The following is a 16,241-nucleotide window of genomic DNA, read 5'->3' on the forward strand; positions in this document are numbered from 1 at the left end:
CGCCGCCGCCGCCTTGCTGCTCGCGCCGCCGCTGGGCGACTTTACCGCGCGCGGCGGCTTGGGCGCCTTTTGCGAGCGGGGCGAGCGGGGCGACGGCGCCGCCGCGTCGCAGCGTCCGGCGGGCGCGTCGCACCTTGAGTATGGGAAGAGGGGGGGGGGGGGGAGTGCACGCCGAGTGCTCTCGTCTCTCCGCCACCTCTCATAATGGGGGTGGGGTGGGGAGGAGGAGGGAGGGAAGGAGGGAGGGAGGAAGGAAGGGGAGGGGGGGGGGGGGCACCCCCGGGGCAGCATCCAAAAACACGCGGGGGACTCCGCGACAGGCTCCCTCTCCGTACCCTCGACGCCGCACCGACCACAGACGCGCGCCTGTGCGTGCCCGCCCGCCGCCTCGGCCGCCGCCTCGGTCGCCCCCTCGGCCGCCGCCTGCGCCGCCGCCTCGGCCGCCACCTGCTCGTTGTAGAGCGACTGCGAGTGCAGCAGCTCGTCGGTGATCCTCCGCTCGATGGGAGGGAGCAGCGTGTGGCAGCCTCGGAGCTTGACGCGGACCTACGGGACATGTCTCGGACATGTCCTCGACGTGTCCTGGACATGTGGCAGCCTCGGAGCTTGACGCGGACCTCGCCCGTGTGCCGCGTCGCCCTCGCGCGCGGCTCCTCGTGCTTCCCCGACGCCTCTTGCTGCGCGCGCAGAGACGGCTTCGGCTCGAGCAGCGCGGGAGAGGCAGGCAGCCCACCGGCCCCCTCCTTGCCCCCGCCCCTCCGGCCGCCCCTCGCCCCCCGCCCCCCGCTGGCGGCGGGGGGCGGCAGCGGCTCGAGCCACGCAACCATCGGGATCGCATTCCGGTAGACGGCGCACTTGTGGTTGAACTGGTACAGGCAGCGCACCAGCTGGAGAGCGTCCGGCGTGGCGCGCAGGTGCTGCCTCGCCCAAAAGAGGCGCGCCGCTGGGTGGACGTCCGCCTGGGTCAGCATCGCGGAGGGCACCCCTCGCCGCCTCGCCTCGGTGAGGAGGATCGCCTTCAGGTAGTTGACGAGGCGCGTCCCGTGCCCGTGTCCAGCCACCGACGGCTTTTGGTCGACAAAGATGATCTCGACGAGGAGGACTAGCAGCGGCGCCGTCTGGCAAGAGACGAGACGGAAGGTGGCGCCGCCGATGACCGAGGTGTGCTCGCGCAGCGAGATGGAGTGCGCATCGGGAGACGCAATCAGACGCGCCAGGTGAGAGCCGGTGCGCAGACCGGGCAGGAGCCGGTCGCAGAGCGCCTTGTACTCGCGCAGGCCCTCGGAAAACTTGAAGCCCGAGTTGCGCCTGCTTTTTAGCGTGTATGCACCCGGCTGCGAGACGATGCTCATCTCGTAGCGCGGGACGACGTCCTTCGGGTCGGGCGGCGGCAGGAAGGGCGCAGCCGCCGGCGGATCCACCTCAACCTCGAGGACCCAGGGCGGCGGCGGGAGGTTGCCGTAGTCGCTGTCGTCGCTCGACGAGTGGCCCCCGTCGGCATCGTGGGCGGATGACATGGTGGAGAGGCACGAGAGGGGATCTCTCGCGCGCAGCAATCTGTACGATGAGGCAGCGGCGGCACCGCCAGAGGACGCTAACACGGCAGCCGCGCGTCGAAAGAGCGAAAAAAAAGTAAAAAATCTGCCCTGCGTCGTGGGCTGCGGCTAGATGCGCAGTAGCCATGCGGCGTGATCACAGTTGCACGGGACTTCATGCAGGTAACTCCGCGTGCACCTCCCAGGTTTCTCACGACAGAGGGCCCTGGCGATGGGCTCCACGCACAGAACCACAGGTCACTGCATCGTGTATGCCACGCTCGCATCATGCCCATGCCCATTTCTCCGAATGCGAGATGGATGGTGCAGCTGCTACCGCGGGTGGAGCAGCTGCCGCCGTGGCTGTGCTCACTCTGCGCGCGAGTTGCGATGCAGGAGGTCTCGTTAAGGTGTTGCTGCGCAAAAGGGTGGGGAGCCGCGGCGGCGCCGCAGGCGCGGGCGCGCAGTGGAAGCACGCTAGCCATACACATTCACGCAGAGAAGCTGAGACGGGTCGGGGTCGTGACGGCTCGAGGCACGAGGGTGCGCACTCGCCGGATTGACCTGCGAACGGATCACGCGATGCGAAAGCACGGGCCCAGGCGCTTGCACTGGCAGCGGCAGTCCCCGTGCGCTCGACCGCCGGCAGCAGCACGAGCTTGTGTCGCACTTCTCGGAGGGGGCGCGTCCGACCACACCCCTCTCCTTAAAATCCCTGTGTGTGTGTGGTGGCGGCGTGCCGTCCTCCCATCCCTCCCTTGGGTTGTCCGTTTTCTTTCTTTTTCGCGTCCGCCCAGCGGCCAGCGTCCCCTCTTCGCACAGCGCCCGGGGAGCGAGCGTCCGCTCTGCGGCCAGCCCGCTCTCCCCGCGTGGCGACGACTGCTCTCAACACTCAAGAGACAGTTTGCATTCCCGCAGGGGCACCCCTTTTTGCACCGGCCGGCACCCCCCCCCCCCCCCCTGTGTACGCGTACATGTCTGATCCTCCTTCATGCACAGTCCAACTGTCCAAGGCCCGCCTTAGCGGTGCCCCAAACCCCCCCAGCGGAGGCCAAAAAAAACTGTGTGTGCCTTCGCTTGTTCCTATTAACAGGATGTTGCTGAGATCAGCAGGAGGATGTACGACGAGATTAGGAGCAGCAGGGACCCGAGGGACCATGTGGAAGACGGCTAGTGCTAGTCCCCCATCGGGAGGACGACCCCGGCTAGTCGCCGACCACACCCACAAAGAACCCTGCACAAAGACCGCAGGGCGGGGACCTGTTCCTTTTTACCCATCTCCTAGTAGAGGTGTCCGTTTTATTTATTTCCTATTAACAACGAAGTCTAGCTCAAAAAAACTTCTAGACCAGCCAACACTTGTGGTCACTGCCATGCGCTACCCTGAAGCCTGAACACCCCCCCCCGGTACCCCCGAACCCACCCGCCACTTCCCCCTTCTCAACCCCTCGGGCACCTTGTGATTTTTGGGTCAAAATCGTCCCGATTTCATAATGTTCGTTCGTACGTGCATCCGCGGCGCCCAGCGCGGTGCCAGCGGCTCCCATACCTCTAAGAGGCCACCCACCTCCGTATAGACCCTTATATCCGCGGTTTACGCCCAATAGAGGCAGCTGCAAGAGGGCCCGGACGGGCACTGCGGCACACACTGCTCGCTGCTCGGCCATGCGGTAGCGTCCGGTGATGCCGCCCCTGCGCGGGCGGGGGCGTCTCGCTCGGCAGCAACTGCGCCGCGCAGCGCAGGTTCGAGGGTCGCGGTGGGTGGGTGCACTGGAAGACGTAGCGGTCGAGAAAGCGCTCAGCGACCGCTACGTCTCGAGGATGGAGCCGTCGCGCGGACCCGACCGGCCGACCGGCAGTAGCAGCAGGCGCCGGAGGGCGCGGGAGGCAGCGGCGACACCTCGGGCCAGAAGCGCGAGCCCTAGGCTGGTGAGGGGGCCCGCTCATGCGTAAACGGCTCTGGGACTTAGCTAAATCGCGCATCGAAATCGGGACGATTTTGCCAGGGCACCGTCACAAGGTGATGTCCGCCCCCGCAAGTCGGGCGCAGAACCGACACCGAGGGCGGGCGCAGAAACTCCGTCTGCGTCGCTCCTCCACGCTTGCAGGGCCAGGCTGCGTCGCAGCTCCACCCAAAAACGAATTCCACTCCGAACCGGGGGACCACGCAGGGCGCAGCACCTGCAAAAGAAATCCCAATAGCGAAGCAGGGATAGCCGTTGAGGAGAAAGGGCGCAATATATCTTTCTTGATAGCCCCGCGGTATCCGGCCCCTCCGCACAATTATTCGTTGTTCGTTCGGCGCCGACCGCCGTCACGGGCCACTGCTATAGGTCGCCCCCCGCCGACACCTTGGGCCTCTCCTTCCCGAGGTCGCAGATGACCAGGATCTCGACGACGGGCGCGACGACCACGACCGCCAGCGAGACAATGAGGAGCACCCACAGGAAGGCGTTCGGCCCTGCGCTTGGCTCATAGGGCGCAAAGGGAGGCTGCGGCGGCCAGGACGGTGGGTACGGAGCCTGGGGCGGCCAGGCGGGCATCGGCGAGGAGGGAGGCGACCCCTCCCCTGGTGGTGGCGCCGGCGGGGACGGCGGCGCCGGGGGCGCCTCCTTCCACTGTTCTCTCACGACGAAGATGATGAGGTAGATGGTTGCGGCGATGGGGATGAGTCGGCAGACGAGGGCGCTGATGAGGTACCTGCGTCGCGCCGCGCTGTCCTGTGGCCGGCAGCACATTCCTGAGCCCGGTCCGGCGGACAGTAAGCCAGCGATGATCATGGCAACGGATGCGATGACTCCCGGCGCCGTTAGATTGGCGATGTTGGTGTCCTGCGTCCAAACCCATCCCGCCCACGCGAGGACGAGAGAGTAGACGAGAGCGAGAAGCCCCCATAAAACAGTCGCCACCCCGAGAGCGGCGAGGAGGACCTCCTTACACCCCAAGCCCGAGCAGCCCATCACAAAGCCACTCTCCGGTACCTAGCTAGGTACCAGGTAGCGCTCTGCTCACACGCGGCTCGCACGCGTAGAGCAGGGGTAGCCGGGAAAGGAGGTCGGCTTTTCTTTCGCTGCACAGTAGTGTTTTGTTTTTTAATTTTAGGAAAGCGGCGAGTCGCAATTCCCGGGTGGGGTCCTTGTGGCGGACCACCCTGTCCAGAGAGGCATGGATGCCAATCTGGGGTCTTTCGACCGAGTCTAGCTGTGTTGAGAAGAAAATACTACACGTGCACACTTGGGGACGCTGTGTGCGGGGCGGGCCCCTGCACACAACTGCCCAGGGACGACGGCAAGAAACCCAAGGGTGAAGTGAAACGAGTGGGGGGGAAATCTGTGAGTCGAAGTGCGAAGCACACTCATTGGGTGAAAGGCAGAGTTTGTCCCTACCTACTCACGCCAGTGTTCAGAAAACCCGGCGCCCCCCCCTCCCCGTGATTGCTGCCGGCGTGCGGCGTGGCCTTCTTTCGCAATTTCTTTCGCGGGTTGACGAGCCCTCGAGTGGGTGGCGTGCGCTGCGACCGACGATCCGGCGGCATGGGCGGCGCCGCCTGCGCCGACGGCTCCGACTGACCGACCGACGCGCACGGGCACGCACGCAGCCTGCGCGGCCTGCGCGGCGTTGCACGCCAGGCCTCTCTGTGCTCTCATCACTCGTCTTGTGACGCGTCCGACATGCCCTAGTGCTAGATGTGTGGTCCGACCGAATCGGGCATCCAGGGACTTGCCGCGCGGAATGCGGCGCTTTCCCCACCGAGAACGCGAGATCGCGATCGCGTAAAACTTAGAACGCACGCGGCCGTGCACATAGAATGCTGCGAGTCGTCGCCGCCCTCGCACTTGCGTCCTCGATTGTCGGCGCGACGCCCACTGAGGCGCGCCCCGCGCTCGTGCGCGGCGGCGGCAGCGGCGTGCGCGCGAGCGCGAACGGGACTCCTTTGCCGCTTACGGCATCACCCAAGCGCTCAAAGCTTCTTGCTGCGGCACCAACGCCCTCCGGCGGGTTTGACGTGTCTCTTCTCCTCTACTTTGTGTTTTGGTACGTTGGCAACGCCATCTACAATATGTACAACACCATGGCGCTCAAGGCAGTCGGTGGCAAGCACGGCGGCCTCACGATGACCGTGTCGACGTTGCAACTTGGCATATGCTCTATCTACGCCGGCATGCTCTGGCTGAGCAAGGTCAATCCCATCAAGCTTCTCGGTCTGCAGAAGCCGGAAAAAATGCTTCTGCCAAAGACGACGAAAGAGGATCTGGTCGCGACGCTTCCCGTCGGCTTCTGCGCCGCTGCGGCGCACTCTGCCGGAGTCTTCTGCCTCGGCGCCGACCCGCTCTTCGGGCAGATTGTGAAGGCGGGCGAGCCGGTGATGTCCGCGTTTGTCAACACCTTCTTCTACGGCAAGCCGCCCAGCCTCGCCAAGGTGTTCTGTCTCTTCTTCATCGTCGCCGGCGTCGGGTTCGCCTCGCTCAAGAAGGGCCTCGACGGCGCCTACAAGCTCAAGTTTGACGAGCGCGCGCTGATCTTTGGCATGATTGGCAACTCGTTCGCCGCCTTTAAGGGCTCGGAGAACAAGAAACTGATGACCAAGCCAGGTCTCAAGGACCGGATGGGCGGTGTCGCCAACCAATTCGCGCTCACCGAGCTGATAGGCTTCTTCATCTCCGTCCCGGTGATGGTCGCCACAGAGTGGAAGAAGTTCCCAGAGTTTTTCCGGCTGCTTGGATCCTCCAAGGAGCTGCAGGTCGGGCTGGTGCTCTCGGGAATGTCCTTTTACCTCTACAACGAGCTCGCCACGATGACCATCAAGAAGACCGGCGCCGTCACCGCCTCTGTCGCCAACACCGCCAAGCGCGTGATTGTGCTTATCTTCATGTCGGCGGTTACGGGCAAAGCCCTCTCCGACGAGCAAAAGATTGGGGCAACCATCGCCATTGCATTCGTGATGCTCTACTCGGTCATCGACGACCTCGTCAAGAAATTCAAATCTTCCTTTGTCGAAAAGGTGAAAGCGAAAATTCGCTAAAAGGGCGTGAGGATACTTCGTCCCGCAGGCTGCAGCGGGGGTTGCGAGGTGCGGGGGCCCACGGGGTGCGGAGGTGAGGGGGCGGGGCTTCTCCACCTCTTGCCCCGCTGCCGTGCGATGAGTGGAGAGAAGTAAGGTGAGGATCGGGAAACGAAAACCTCTGTCCTCGTCCTACAATCATGCTCCCAAAATGTCCGCTCTCATACACGCATCGCGGGTTTTCGCCGCGCGCTTCTCGTGCAAGGCTAGTATCCGACCCACGGCCTCTGAAAGATTCCGTTCCGTAAAGACCGCAGGGCGGGTTAAGTCCCTCATTTACCCATCTCTAAGTGAGAGGGTTCTCTCCGTTCTTTTTGGATGCTTGTATCGTATAAGAAAGAGCATGCACAATGTATATCCCATGACTACTGCTCTCCACAAACCTCAGAAGGCTCCGCCGGCGCCGCGGCCGCTGCTCCTCCGCCTCCCACCTCCGGCGCCACCGATCTCTGAGAGGCCTCAAGCTGCCTCGCTATGGACGAGAGCGTCGCCTCGTAGTGGGCCTCGCACCGCTCCAGGCGCTTACCGCTCCGGCCTCGGCAAAGGAGCCGCCACGCGCGCGCCGAGCCGCTGACCATAGAGCGGAAGGCGCGGTCCTCCAGATCGCCGGTCGGCGTCGCGCCCTGCGGGCCGCCGCCAGCAGGTAGCTCCTCGAGGCGGAGCGCCTCGCGAGCCTTGTACATGGCAAAGACAACCTCGAGGACAAGATCCGCCGACGTCCACTCGCCATCAAAGTCCTCCGGCACGTGGAAGGACGAGAGCGGTCTCCAGCCCGCCGCCCACGAGGTGGCGATGGGGTGGAGGAAGAGAGCCGGGTGGCGATTGGCCTTGCTAACGTTCCAGAGCAGCTCCTCGCTCCACACGCCCCGGTCCGAGTAGTCCAACTCGATGGTGATTGCGGCGGCGGCGGAACTGCTTGGCAGGCCGCCGAGCGCGTCGGCAATCCAGGGCTTGGGCACCTCCTCGAGGTAGGTGGCGCTGCCATCGGCGGCGAGGAGGACAACGTCAACGAGGATGCCGTTCATCTGGTACAGCCCCGAAGCGTCCTGCACGCGCCCCAGCCCGTGCTCAAGGGCGGCCTCGAAGCCGCCAAACCGCCTCCTCGGCCAGGGAACCCCAAAGGAGCGCTGCTGCAGGTAGCGTATCTGCGCGCGGATCAGATAGCGGAAGCCATGGATGAAACCGCCAGCCGACTGGCGGTAATCGACCGAGTGCATGAGGACGCCCGCGTACAGCTTGCCCGCCGTGCGCAGGTCCTCCCAGAAGGGGCCCACGGGTGGGAATTTGCCCCTTCCTACGCCGTCGCCGGCCGGTACGAGCCCGGGCCGCTGCGTCGTGAAGCCCCCGGCAAAAATCGCAACCCGCTCCGGCCGGATCGGGTCAGCAGGCGAGTCGCGGTAGAACTCATGGTATGGGCTCGCACACGCACCCTCCTCCCTCCGCACCGGGGGCTCGGGCGGCCCTTGTTCCCTCCTCCAGCCGCGACTCCTTTCGAGCGTCTCGCGAAAGCTCCCAGGCCAAGGCATCTGGCCGGCGCCGTCGGGGCCCTGGTCGATGAGGAAACGGTCGCGCATGCCCGTCAGCTGCCCAAGGCTCTTGAGCTGGTAGCGGTCCAGGATGCCCGCGTTGTGCACTCGCACGTCACCGACGTAGTGCGTGAGGAAGGAGAATCGTGGCCGGTGTTTGTAGACGAGGTTCGTCGAGTGTGCGCACGCGGAGAGGAGGTCGGCCGTCTCGAAGGCGGAGTTGCCGCTCCCAAAGACGAACGCCGCCTTGCCGCGGCAAAACTCAGGCGCCTCGCCCGGACGCGCGGCCCGCAGCTCCTCGGCCGGGAAGGTCTCGTACGTAAAAACGCGGAAGCGGGAGGGCGCGCGGAGGCAAGCCGGAATCTCGCGGTGGCGGTAGCCAGTCGCCACGATGATGTGGTCGCCGCTCCAGGCCCGGCCATCGGCCGTTTTCACCACGTGCGACCCGTCGGCTCGGCGCGCTGTGCTCGTCACGGAGGCGTTGTAGACTACATCGAGGCCCCGCGCGATGCTGTGGAGGTAACGAACCAGGTCGTCGGCGTCGGGATACCACGACGACGAGAACTCGGGGAAGGATTGCTCGGCGCTCAGTAGCGAGTGCCAATCGTGGCGCAGCGCCCACTCTGTGCTCTTTCCCCGCCCGTTGTTTGGCCGGTTGGCAGAGATGAGGCGCCGATTGCGTGGGTACCTCGAGAAGAAGAGGCCAGCCTCTGCGCCCGCCTGAAGTGAGGTGAGGTAGGACTGGACATCAGTATTCACCGTCACTCCATGCTCGAGGCAGATTGCCTGTGTGTGTGTGTGTGTGTGTGTGTGTGTGTGTGTGTGACGTTGCGCCTCGAGAAGGACATATGAGCAATTCGCGCTTCTCAGCAGCGTGGCAGACTGAAGCCCCGCGGCGCCGGCACCGACTATCACAAAGTCGTGGTGCCGCATACACTACTGCGCGCGATTGCCCTCACCGTACCTGGACCGTGCTCAGCGTGCACAGGTCGTGCCTGCACTGTAGCGGGGACGTACGCCCGATGGTCCGCGGCAATCGTTTCGATCAACTCTCCGACGGGATATCGGCACCGCGTCGGGAGATGATGTGGTTGGTCGCGACGGCTGCGCCCGCGCAGGCCAGGCGCCGCCTTCCCGAGGAAGACCATGGACGCACGGTCGAGTTCCCCGTCGGCACACGCGGCGAGACGCTCTACAAGCGGCCACCATTTGAGAGGCATCGCAAGCTACAGGATGTTGCTTCTGACTACACGTTTTGCGGTCTCAACACCGAGGATTACTCAGTCTGCGCAGGCCAAGTGCACGTGCAGCCTGGAGAGACGGAGAGTGAGGCAAAAATTATGTGGACGGGTCCGATGAGCCAAAACAAGGTTCACGTTCAGTGCGGCGACGAGGCGCGCCAGCTGCGTATTTGTGATGGACAAATGGACTGTTGTCCCCGTGCCTTCCCCTAGCACCCCCGTCCACTGTGCAGACGAGTAGAACTCTCCGTTGGGCAATGAAGCAGCGACGGTTTATTACCCAAGCACCCCCTGCATCCGTTGTAGACGGACGCGACTGAGTATGCGGCGACGAGCTTCACCTACTCGATGGCGATGGCTCCCGAGATGGAGATCCTCACCGGAGCCAGCAGCTACGGCACGCCAGCGCTCACGGGCCTTCCCGCGCGTCCCGACGACCCTAGCGCCACCGACCCTCCCCACTGCAGGCATGGGCAAGCCGACCCTCTTCCCCGGGGAACCAGAGGAGGGCGAGGCGTGGCTCTTTAACCTGCAGACCACCCAGACCGAAGACATGGACGCGTGGCCGAATAAGATGCCGTGGGCGCCGTTCAACCGCGCCGACCCCGCCAATCTGCCGGACGATGACGACGAGGACGACCTCCCAGGACTCGCGCCTCACCACTGGGACAAACCATTCTATTACAAGGCGCTCCCCCTCCCCTCCTTCCCCGCCCCCCCATCGCCATCCCCCCCCAAACACACACCCCGCCTCACACACACACACACACACACACACACACACACACACACACACACACACACACACACACACACACACAACCAACACCACCACCACCACCACCACCAACACCACCACCACCACCAGGTCACCGAGACGATTGGAAGTATCACCGGCTCTTACTACCAGTCGCCGATGATCTTCACAGCGACGGGGGGGGCGCCACCGAACGGTACCCCTCCCCCCCCCCCCCCGCCTCTCTCCCCTAGACTAGATTAGATTAGAGTCGAGCTCGTCGGAGTGGTGTCTCGCCCTCTCGCCCTCTTCCCCACGGCACACACCCTCCCATTCGCAGCCAAGTGCAAGTACGCCATCCCCGACCTCCACGCTCGCCGTCGTCTCCAAGACCCGTCGGTCATCGAGGACTACCCGTACGAGTTTCTTCAGCCTCCCGCACCGGGGCAGGTCTACCCATACAAACTGGGCCTGGCGGCGGACATCGGTCAGACGAGCCTCTCTGAGAAGAACATGAACGTGCTGATTGAGGGCCTCGACGGGCTGGAGAATAATCCCGTTTTCCTCCTGGGGGGCGACCTGTCGTACGCCGACGGCTTCAACCCTCGTTGGGATACCTGGTCCATGATGTTTGAGCCGCTCATCTCCAAGGTTCAAATGCTCACGTGCCCCGGTAACCACGAGGTGCGTCTGCCGACACATCTCGGCAGCCAGCCACAACCTTGCCATTATTCCGCCACCTCGCCACAACCGTCGCAGGTGTCGTCGAGCGAGCAGTTTGTGAACTACGACGCGCGCTTCCCCACACCGTACAAGGCGTCCGGCTCGACCTCTCCGCACTGGTTTTCCAAGGAGGTCGGCCCCGTCCACGTCATCTCCCTCTGCTCATACTGCGCCACGCACCCGGGCTCGTGGCAGTACGAATGGCTTGTCAGCGACTTCGAGTCGATCGACCGCGAGAAGACTCCGTGGGTCATCGTCATGACGCATGCGCCGTGGTACAACTCGAACTCCGCGCACCAGGGCGAGGCGGAGCCGCATCGCGTGGACATGGAGGAGCTCCTGTACGACAACGGCGTCGACATTTTCATGAACGGGCACGTGCACTCGTACGAGCGCTCCATCGGTGTGTACAACGGCTGCCTCAACGAGTGCGCACCCAACTTTATCACCCTCGGCGACGGAGGCAACTACGAGGGCACCTACTACAACTGGATCCAGCCGCCGCCGTGGTCGGTGGTGCGCGAGTCGTCCTTCGGTGTGGCATTCCTGGAGATCGAGAATGCGACACACGCGTACTGGAATTGGACGAGGCAGGGCTGCGAGAAGGGCCCCGTCCCTGGCACCGACCAGGCCATCTCGGTCCTAGACGATGGGCCGCCCGACTGGGCCATCGACCTCGACCCCGAGTGCGAGGGCATGCTGGGCGGCGAATGGTCGACCGACCGCTTTTCCGCAGACCGCACGTGGATCGTTCGCCCCGAGCCCTCCAAGCGCAAGCCAGCGGCCAACTCCGCCTGTCCCGCCAAAAACGACGCGCCTTGCACTTTCCCGCCGTACCCGCCAGCCCCGCCACCGCCGCCTGACCCACCCCCGGCCCCGCCGGCCCCGCCCCCGCGGCAGCACCCCACTTGCAATCCCGGAGACCCGCCCTGCCTTCCGCGAAACCCGCCCTACACGTGCATGTGCGTCAAGCCGGGCGGCCCCTCGCGGCGCAACATGCTCTTCGGCCCCATCCCGCCACCGGACGACGGCGACTGCTACTGCCTCCCGCCGCTCGACGAGATCCCTATGGGGGAACTAGCGGTCACGCATTTCTCGGACGATCCGCGAGAGAACCAGTGCGCCCCTGCCAGCCTCTCGGCGAAAACCTCGCGGTCAAGAGCCCCATTTTTCGCCCCGCCACCTGCAGGCTACTGCACCGCATGGCCGCCAAGTACGACCACAAGAAGAAAGCCTGCCTGGATGCAATCAAGGACTCCATCGCCGTTGGCGAGAACCCGCTCGAGAGCATGCTGGGCTCCTGCTGAGGTAGGTGGGCGCGGCGCATGCGGCGCTGGGGGTGGCGCTGGCCCAAAGCAAAAGTGTTGGGCCGTTGCGAGCCGGCAAGCTCTGCCGCGTCTCGGCCTCTCTCCGCTCTTTCAGATCCCGCGCCGCCCCCGGGCCGCCGGGGACAGATAAGTGTGTCTACCGCGCTGCACACACACGCGCGCGAGCCGCGAGCACACTCGAATCTCGATTGCGCAAGGTCGCGTAAAAACTATGTGACGCCAATCCTTTTTTGCACACAGTTTGGAAGAGTGTGGCCTAGGCGGGTAGGCCTAGGCGTGGGTGGCGCGCGCGCGTCCCTTGCGTTTTTACTCTAGTGTAGCTGTCTCGTGACTCGTTTGAGAATGCCCCCCGCGCCCCACAGCCCCGCGCGAACACACACGGGGCGCGGTCGGGGCTCTGGCGAGCGGCGTCCGCGGACACCGCGCAAACCCTCGCCGTGAACCCTCGCCGTGCCCCCGCCGCCCCCATGCACGTCCACGGCTCTCGTTCCACCGACTCACTCACAGGGCCCAAATCGCCAGCAAAGGATTTGCCCCGCCCCCTCGGGTGCAGCCCGCCACCACCCCGCAGGAGCACCACTGCGTCGCTGCCTGCTCTTGCCGCCGTCCCCACTGCCCCACCCGCTTCATCCGCAGCGAGCAGGCCGTCACATCTCCACCTGCTTCATCTCCTCGACCGTGTAGCCGCGCAGCTTGAGCTCCTCCTTCCGCTTGCGGTACAGCACCAGCCGCAGGATCACCAGCCCGACGGCGACGCCCGAGCAGACGCCCGCGCCAACCATCACGAGCGAGTACCCCTTGCGCGGGATCGCCACGCCCGCCTCGTTGGCCGCCTCCAGGATCGTGGCGAGGGAGAGGCCGACACCGCAGTCGCCGGCGTCGTACGCGCACGAGGTGATGTTGCAGCGGAGGTCGCACCGCCCGTTCCCGAGGATGTTTGCGCAGTCGACGGGGCACTGGTTGCGATAATCCATCACGGAGTTGGCGCTCGACTCGCACTTGTCCGACGGCGGCGGTACGGAGCAGAGCTCCCAGCGCGCGCCCCCGATGGTGTAGCACCACGGCCCAATCTCCTCCGAGCCCGGGTTTCGGCAAAAGTTGTGCCCTCCGAGCCCAAAGGTTGGAAAGGCGAGGACAGTCTTGGTGTGCGCGTTGGGCGTCTGGTGCGACCAGACCTGGCACTGGTGGCCCGCCGCCGAGACCGCCACGTGGCCGCGATAGTCGATCCCGCGGCTGTCCGTGTAGCACTCGTCCGCCTCGTGCGAGCAGTCGTGCCCGTCCCAGCCGCACGCCTCGTTGTTGCACTGCTCGTCGCACTCGTCGTCGTCGATCCAGTTGGGCATGCAGCCGTCGGCGCACCCGCTGTCGGCGGTGCAGTCGGTGCCGTCCCACTGGCACGCCGAGTTGTAGCACGCCTCATCGCAGTAGCCGTCGCCGATCCACGCCACCGGGCACGCGGTGGCGCAGTTGTCCTCAAAGCCGTACCCGCCGTCGTAGCCGCAGTCGCCGCCGTCCCACACGCACTCGGTCGTGTTGCAGGCGATGTCGCACTCGGCGTTGCCGAGGCGCAGGTCGTCGCAGCCCGGAGAGCACGAGGTGGCCACAAAGTCGTCGTAGTCCATCATGTCGCCGCCCGCGACGGCGTCGGCCGCGTCCTGCGTGTAGTTGTACAGGAAGAGCTTGAAGTCGCCCTCCTCGAAGCCCGAAACGCCGATGTGCAGCTTGCACTCCTCCTCGTCGGTAAGCGGCGGTGGCGGCGGTGGCGGGGGCGGCCGGGGAGGCACGCTGCAAAAGCCGCAGGTGTAGTCGCACAGCCCTGCCAGAGGGGGCGAGGGGTGTAAGGGTGGCACGGGCGAGAGCGCCGGTGGGGGCGGCTAGGAGGTGTCTGGGAGGCGTCCGAGAGGCGTCTAGTCTCCGAGGTGCCTGGCAGCAGGCAGCTCGGGCAGAGCAGCGTCTCGCACACGCTGAGGTGCGAGGGGCAGTACCCGGGCGTCGCCGCGTCGACGCACTCCTCGGTGGCGGCGACGGTAGTGGCGGCGGTGAGCGTGGCGCGCTGCGGGCGGAGGGGCGAGGTGAATCGAGGGGAGGGGAGGGGAGGAGGGAAAAGGGACGGCGACCTGCTGCCGCCCGTCGAAGTCCTCGCTCGGCTTCCGGCCGCAAAAGAACTCGGAGGAGGCGGGCAGCGTGAACTGCTTGACGCCGACCGACTCGTCGAGCCACCTGAGCACGAGCAGCCAGCGCAGTGAGGAGACGCCGGTCACACACCCAGAGGCGAGTCGGGCAGCGAGGAAGTGATTGCGGGGGTTGCGGCGGCAGCGGGGAGGGGGTTGTGGTCGCACGTGGCGGAGGAGCGTGTGGGACGCGGCTCGCTGAAGGAGAGGAGGAGGTCGGCGTCTCCCTGGATCGGCAGCAGCACCACCTAGTCTCGCGCCCCGTCGGGGTCACACCTCGGGCCTGCTCGGAGGCCGGTACCGGCGGCGGCGGCGGAGGCGGCGGCGAGGGCGGCGGCGGCGAGGGCGGTGGTGGCGAGGGCGGCGGCGGCGAGGGCGGTGGTGGCGAGGGCGGCGGCGGCGAGGGCGGCGGGGAGGGGGCGGCGGGGAGGGGGCGGTGGCGGCGGGGAGGGGTGCGGCGCGCCTTTACGCCCTGCATGCTGGGCGGCACGTTCGCGACGTAGTAGAGCACCTCGAGCTCCTTGACGTGGCCGTTTGCCCTGCGCGGACGCACCCGCGGCGAGGGGGCTGGTGAGGGGAGAGGCGCGGGAGATGCAGCCTCGGGCGGCCTCGGGCGATGCGACCTCGGCCGATCTCGGGCGATGCGACCTCGGCCGATCTCGGCCGATCTCGGGCGATGCGATCTCGGCTGATCTCGGGCGATGCGATCTCGGCTGATCTCGGGCGATGCGATCTCGGCTGATCTCTGGCGATGCGATCTCGGCCGATCTCGGCGGCGCATCACCCCTCGCGCAGCTTGAGCGGGATGAGGCCGTCCGCGCGGGTCTGCGCCGAGCTGAGCAGGCTCGGCTCGCTCGCGTCGCATCTGTGGCCGTGCGGGGTGGGCGAGAGGCAGGCTGAGGAGGGGGGGCGTGCGAGGAGAGCACCCCCGGAAGAGGGGGGGGGGGGGGGGGGATAGGGGGGGAGGCCTCAGGCCCCCGGGGGGCGTGGGTGGGGGTGGTGGGGGGAGGGAGGAGGGTGTGTCGTGGGCGTCTCACGCTCGCTCGCTCGCTCGCTCTCCCTCCCTCCCTCCCTCTCTCCCCTCCTTCCCTCCCTCTCTCCCCGCCCTCCCCCTCCCTCTCCCTCTCCCTCCAGCGCTCACTTCTCCGGCTGCCCAACGTCGCACTCCTCCCACTCCACCTCTGGGTAGTCGGTCGTGTAGCACCACGGCCCAGTCCTGCGTGGGGAGACGTGAAGAGAGGGGGGGGGATGGGGGGAGATATGGGGAGATATGGGTAGTCGGCCGTGCAGCACCACAGCCCAGTCCTGCGCCACGCCAGCTCACACACCCATCAGACAGCGCGGCAGCGCGCAGTCTTGTGTCGCAGCACCGCACGCTAGCACGGGCCACGCAGACCGCGAACACGGCGAATGCGGCGGAAGGCGGCCGAGCACACTGTTGGGTACGTGCCGCCCCTCCCTCGAGTGCTGTGTGAGGACACACCGGTGCGAGAACACACACCGGCCTGTGCTGCCGCAGCTCACGCCTCCGCATCTACGCGCCTGTGCTCTCGGCCGGTGGGGTTGCGGCAGTAGTTGTGCCCACCTGCGGGGGAGATGTGGGGAGATGTGGGGAGATGTGGGGAGATGTGGGGAGATGTGGGGAGATGTGGGGAGGTGTGGGGAGATGTGGGGAGATGTGGGGAGAGGTGGGGAGGTGTGGGGAGGTGTGGGGAGGTGTGGGGAGGTGCGGGGAGGTGTGGGGAGGTGTGGGGAACGTGTGGGGAAGGTGTGGGGAGGTGTGGGGACGGTGTGGGGAGGGTGTGGGGAGATGTGGGCAGTTGTTACCGAGCCTCTGACAGCGCTAGCGAAATCTTAGCCATCGTCCAGGTACTGAGAGTGTGTAGAGCTTACATTGAGGCTTTGGATTTGTTGGGTTG

At 65.8% G+C, this 16,241-nt stretch overlaps 5 protein-coding genes across 5 annotated transcripts in view; 2 read left to right on the top strand and 3 right to left on the bottom strand.

Annotated features, from left to right (window-relative positions):
- Positions 1-3,862: 3,862 nt before the first annotated feature.
- Positions 3,863-4,495, bottom strand: EMIHUDRAFT_98041 (hypothetical protein; the record flags this gene model as incomplete). Its single annotated transcript, XM_005790528.1, has 1 exon — positions 3,863-4,495. One exon carries the CDS (start codon positions 4,493-4,495, stop codon positions 3,863-3,865), a length of 633 nt encoding a protein of 210 aa, XP_005790585.1.
- A 1,043-nt stretch (positions 4,496-5,538) lies between these two features.
- Positions 5,539-6,510, top strand: EMIHUDRAFT_42888 (hypothetical protein; the record flags this gene model as incomplete). Its single annotated transcript, XM_005790529.1, has 2 exons — positions 5,539-5,715; positions 5,749-6,510. Coding segments are annotated over 2 exons (939 nt in total), but the record flags the coding sequence as incomplete, so codon positions are not given.
- A 452-nt stretch (positions 6,511-6,962) lies between these two features.
- Positions 6,963-9,056, bottom strand: EMIHUDRAFT_200661 (hypothetical protein; the record flags this gene model as incomplete). Its single annotated transcript, XM_005790530.1, has 2 exons — positions 6,963-8,843; positions 8,970-9,056. The coding sequence occupies 2 exons, from the start codon at positions 9,054-9,056 to the stop codon at positions 6,963-6,965; spliced, it is 1,968 nt and encodes a 655-aa protein (XP_005790587.1).
- Positions 9,057-10,517: 1,461 nt separating this feature from the next.
- Positions 10,518-11,414, top strand: EMIHUDRAFT_62875 (hypothetical protein; the record flags this gene model as incomplete). The annotated part of the gene is made up of 1 exon (XM_005790531.1): positions 10,518-11,414. A coding segment is annotated over one exon (897 nt), but the record flags the coding sequence as incomplete, so codon positions are not given.
- Positions 11,415-12,480: 1,066 nt separating this feature from the next.
- Positions 12,481-16,241, bottom strand: part of EMIHUDRAFT_449018 (hypothetical protein) — a 4,912-nt gene continuing 1,151 nt past the window's right edge. The window contains exons 4-11 of the mRNA XM_005790532.1: positions 15,871-15,908; positions 15,464-15,538; positions 15,107-15,187; positions 14,786-14,861; positions 14,491-14,570; positions 14,269-14,371; positions 14,115-14,162; positions 12,481-13,872 (exon numbers count right to left, since the gene is read on the bottom strand). Coding sequence (XP_005790589.1) covers positions 12,799-13,872; positions 14,115-14,162; positions 14,269-14,371; positions 14,491-14,570; positions 14,786-14,861; positions 15,107-15,187; positions 15,464-15,538; positions 15,871-15,908 — 1,575 coding nt within the window. The 3' untranslated portion in view covers positions 12,481-12,798. The remainder of the gene's footprint in view (positions 13,873-14,114; positions 14,163-14,268; positions 14,372-14,490; positions 14,571-14,785; positions 14,862-15,106; positions 15,188-15,463; positions 15,539-15,870; positions 15,909-16,241) is intronic.

Source organism: Emiliania huxleyi, assembly GCF_000372725.1.
Source record: "Emiliania huxleyi CCMP1516 chromosome Unknown EMIHUscaffold_12, whole genome shotgun sequence".
NCBI lineage: Eukaryota > Haptophyta > Isochrysidales > Noelaerhabdaceae > Emiliania > Emiliania huxleyi.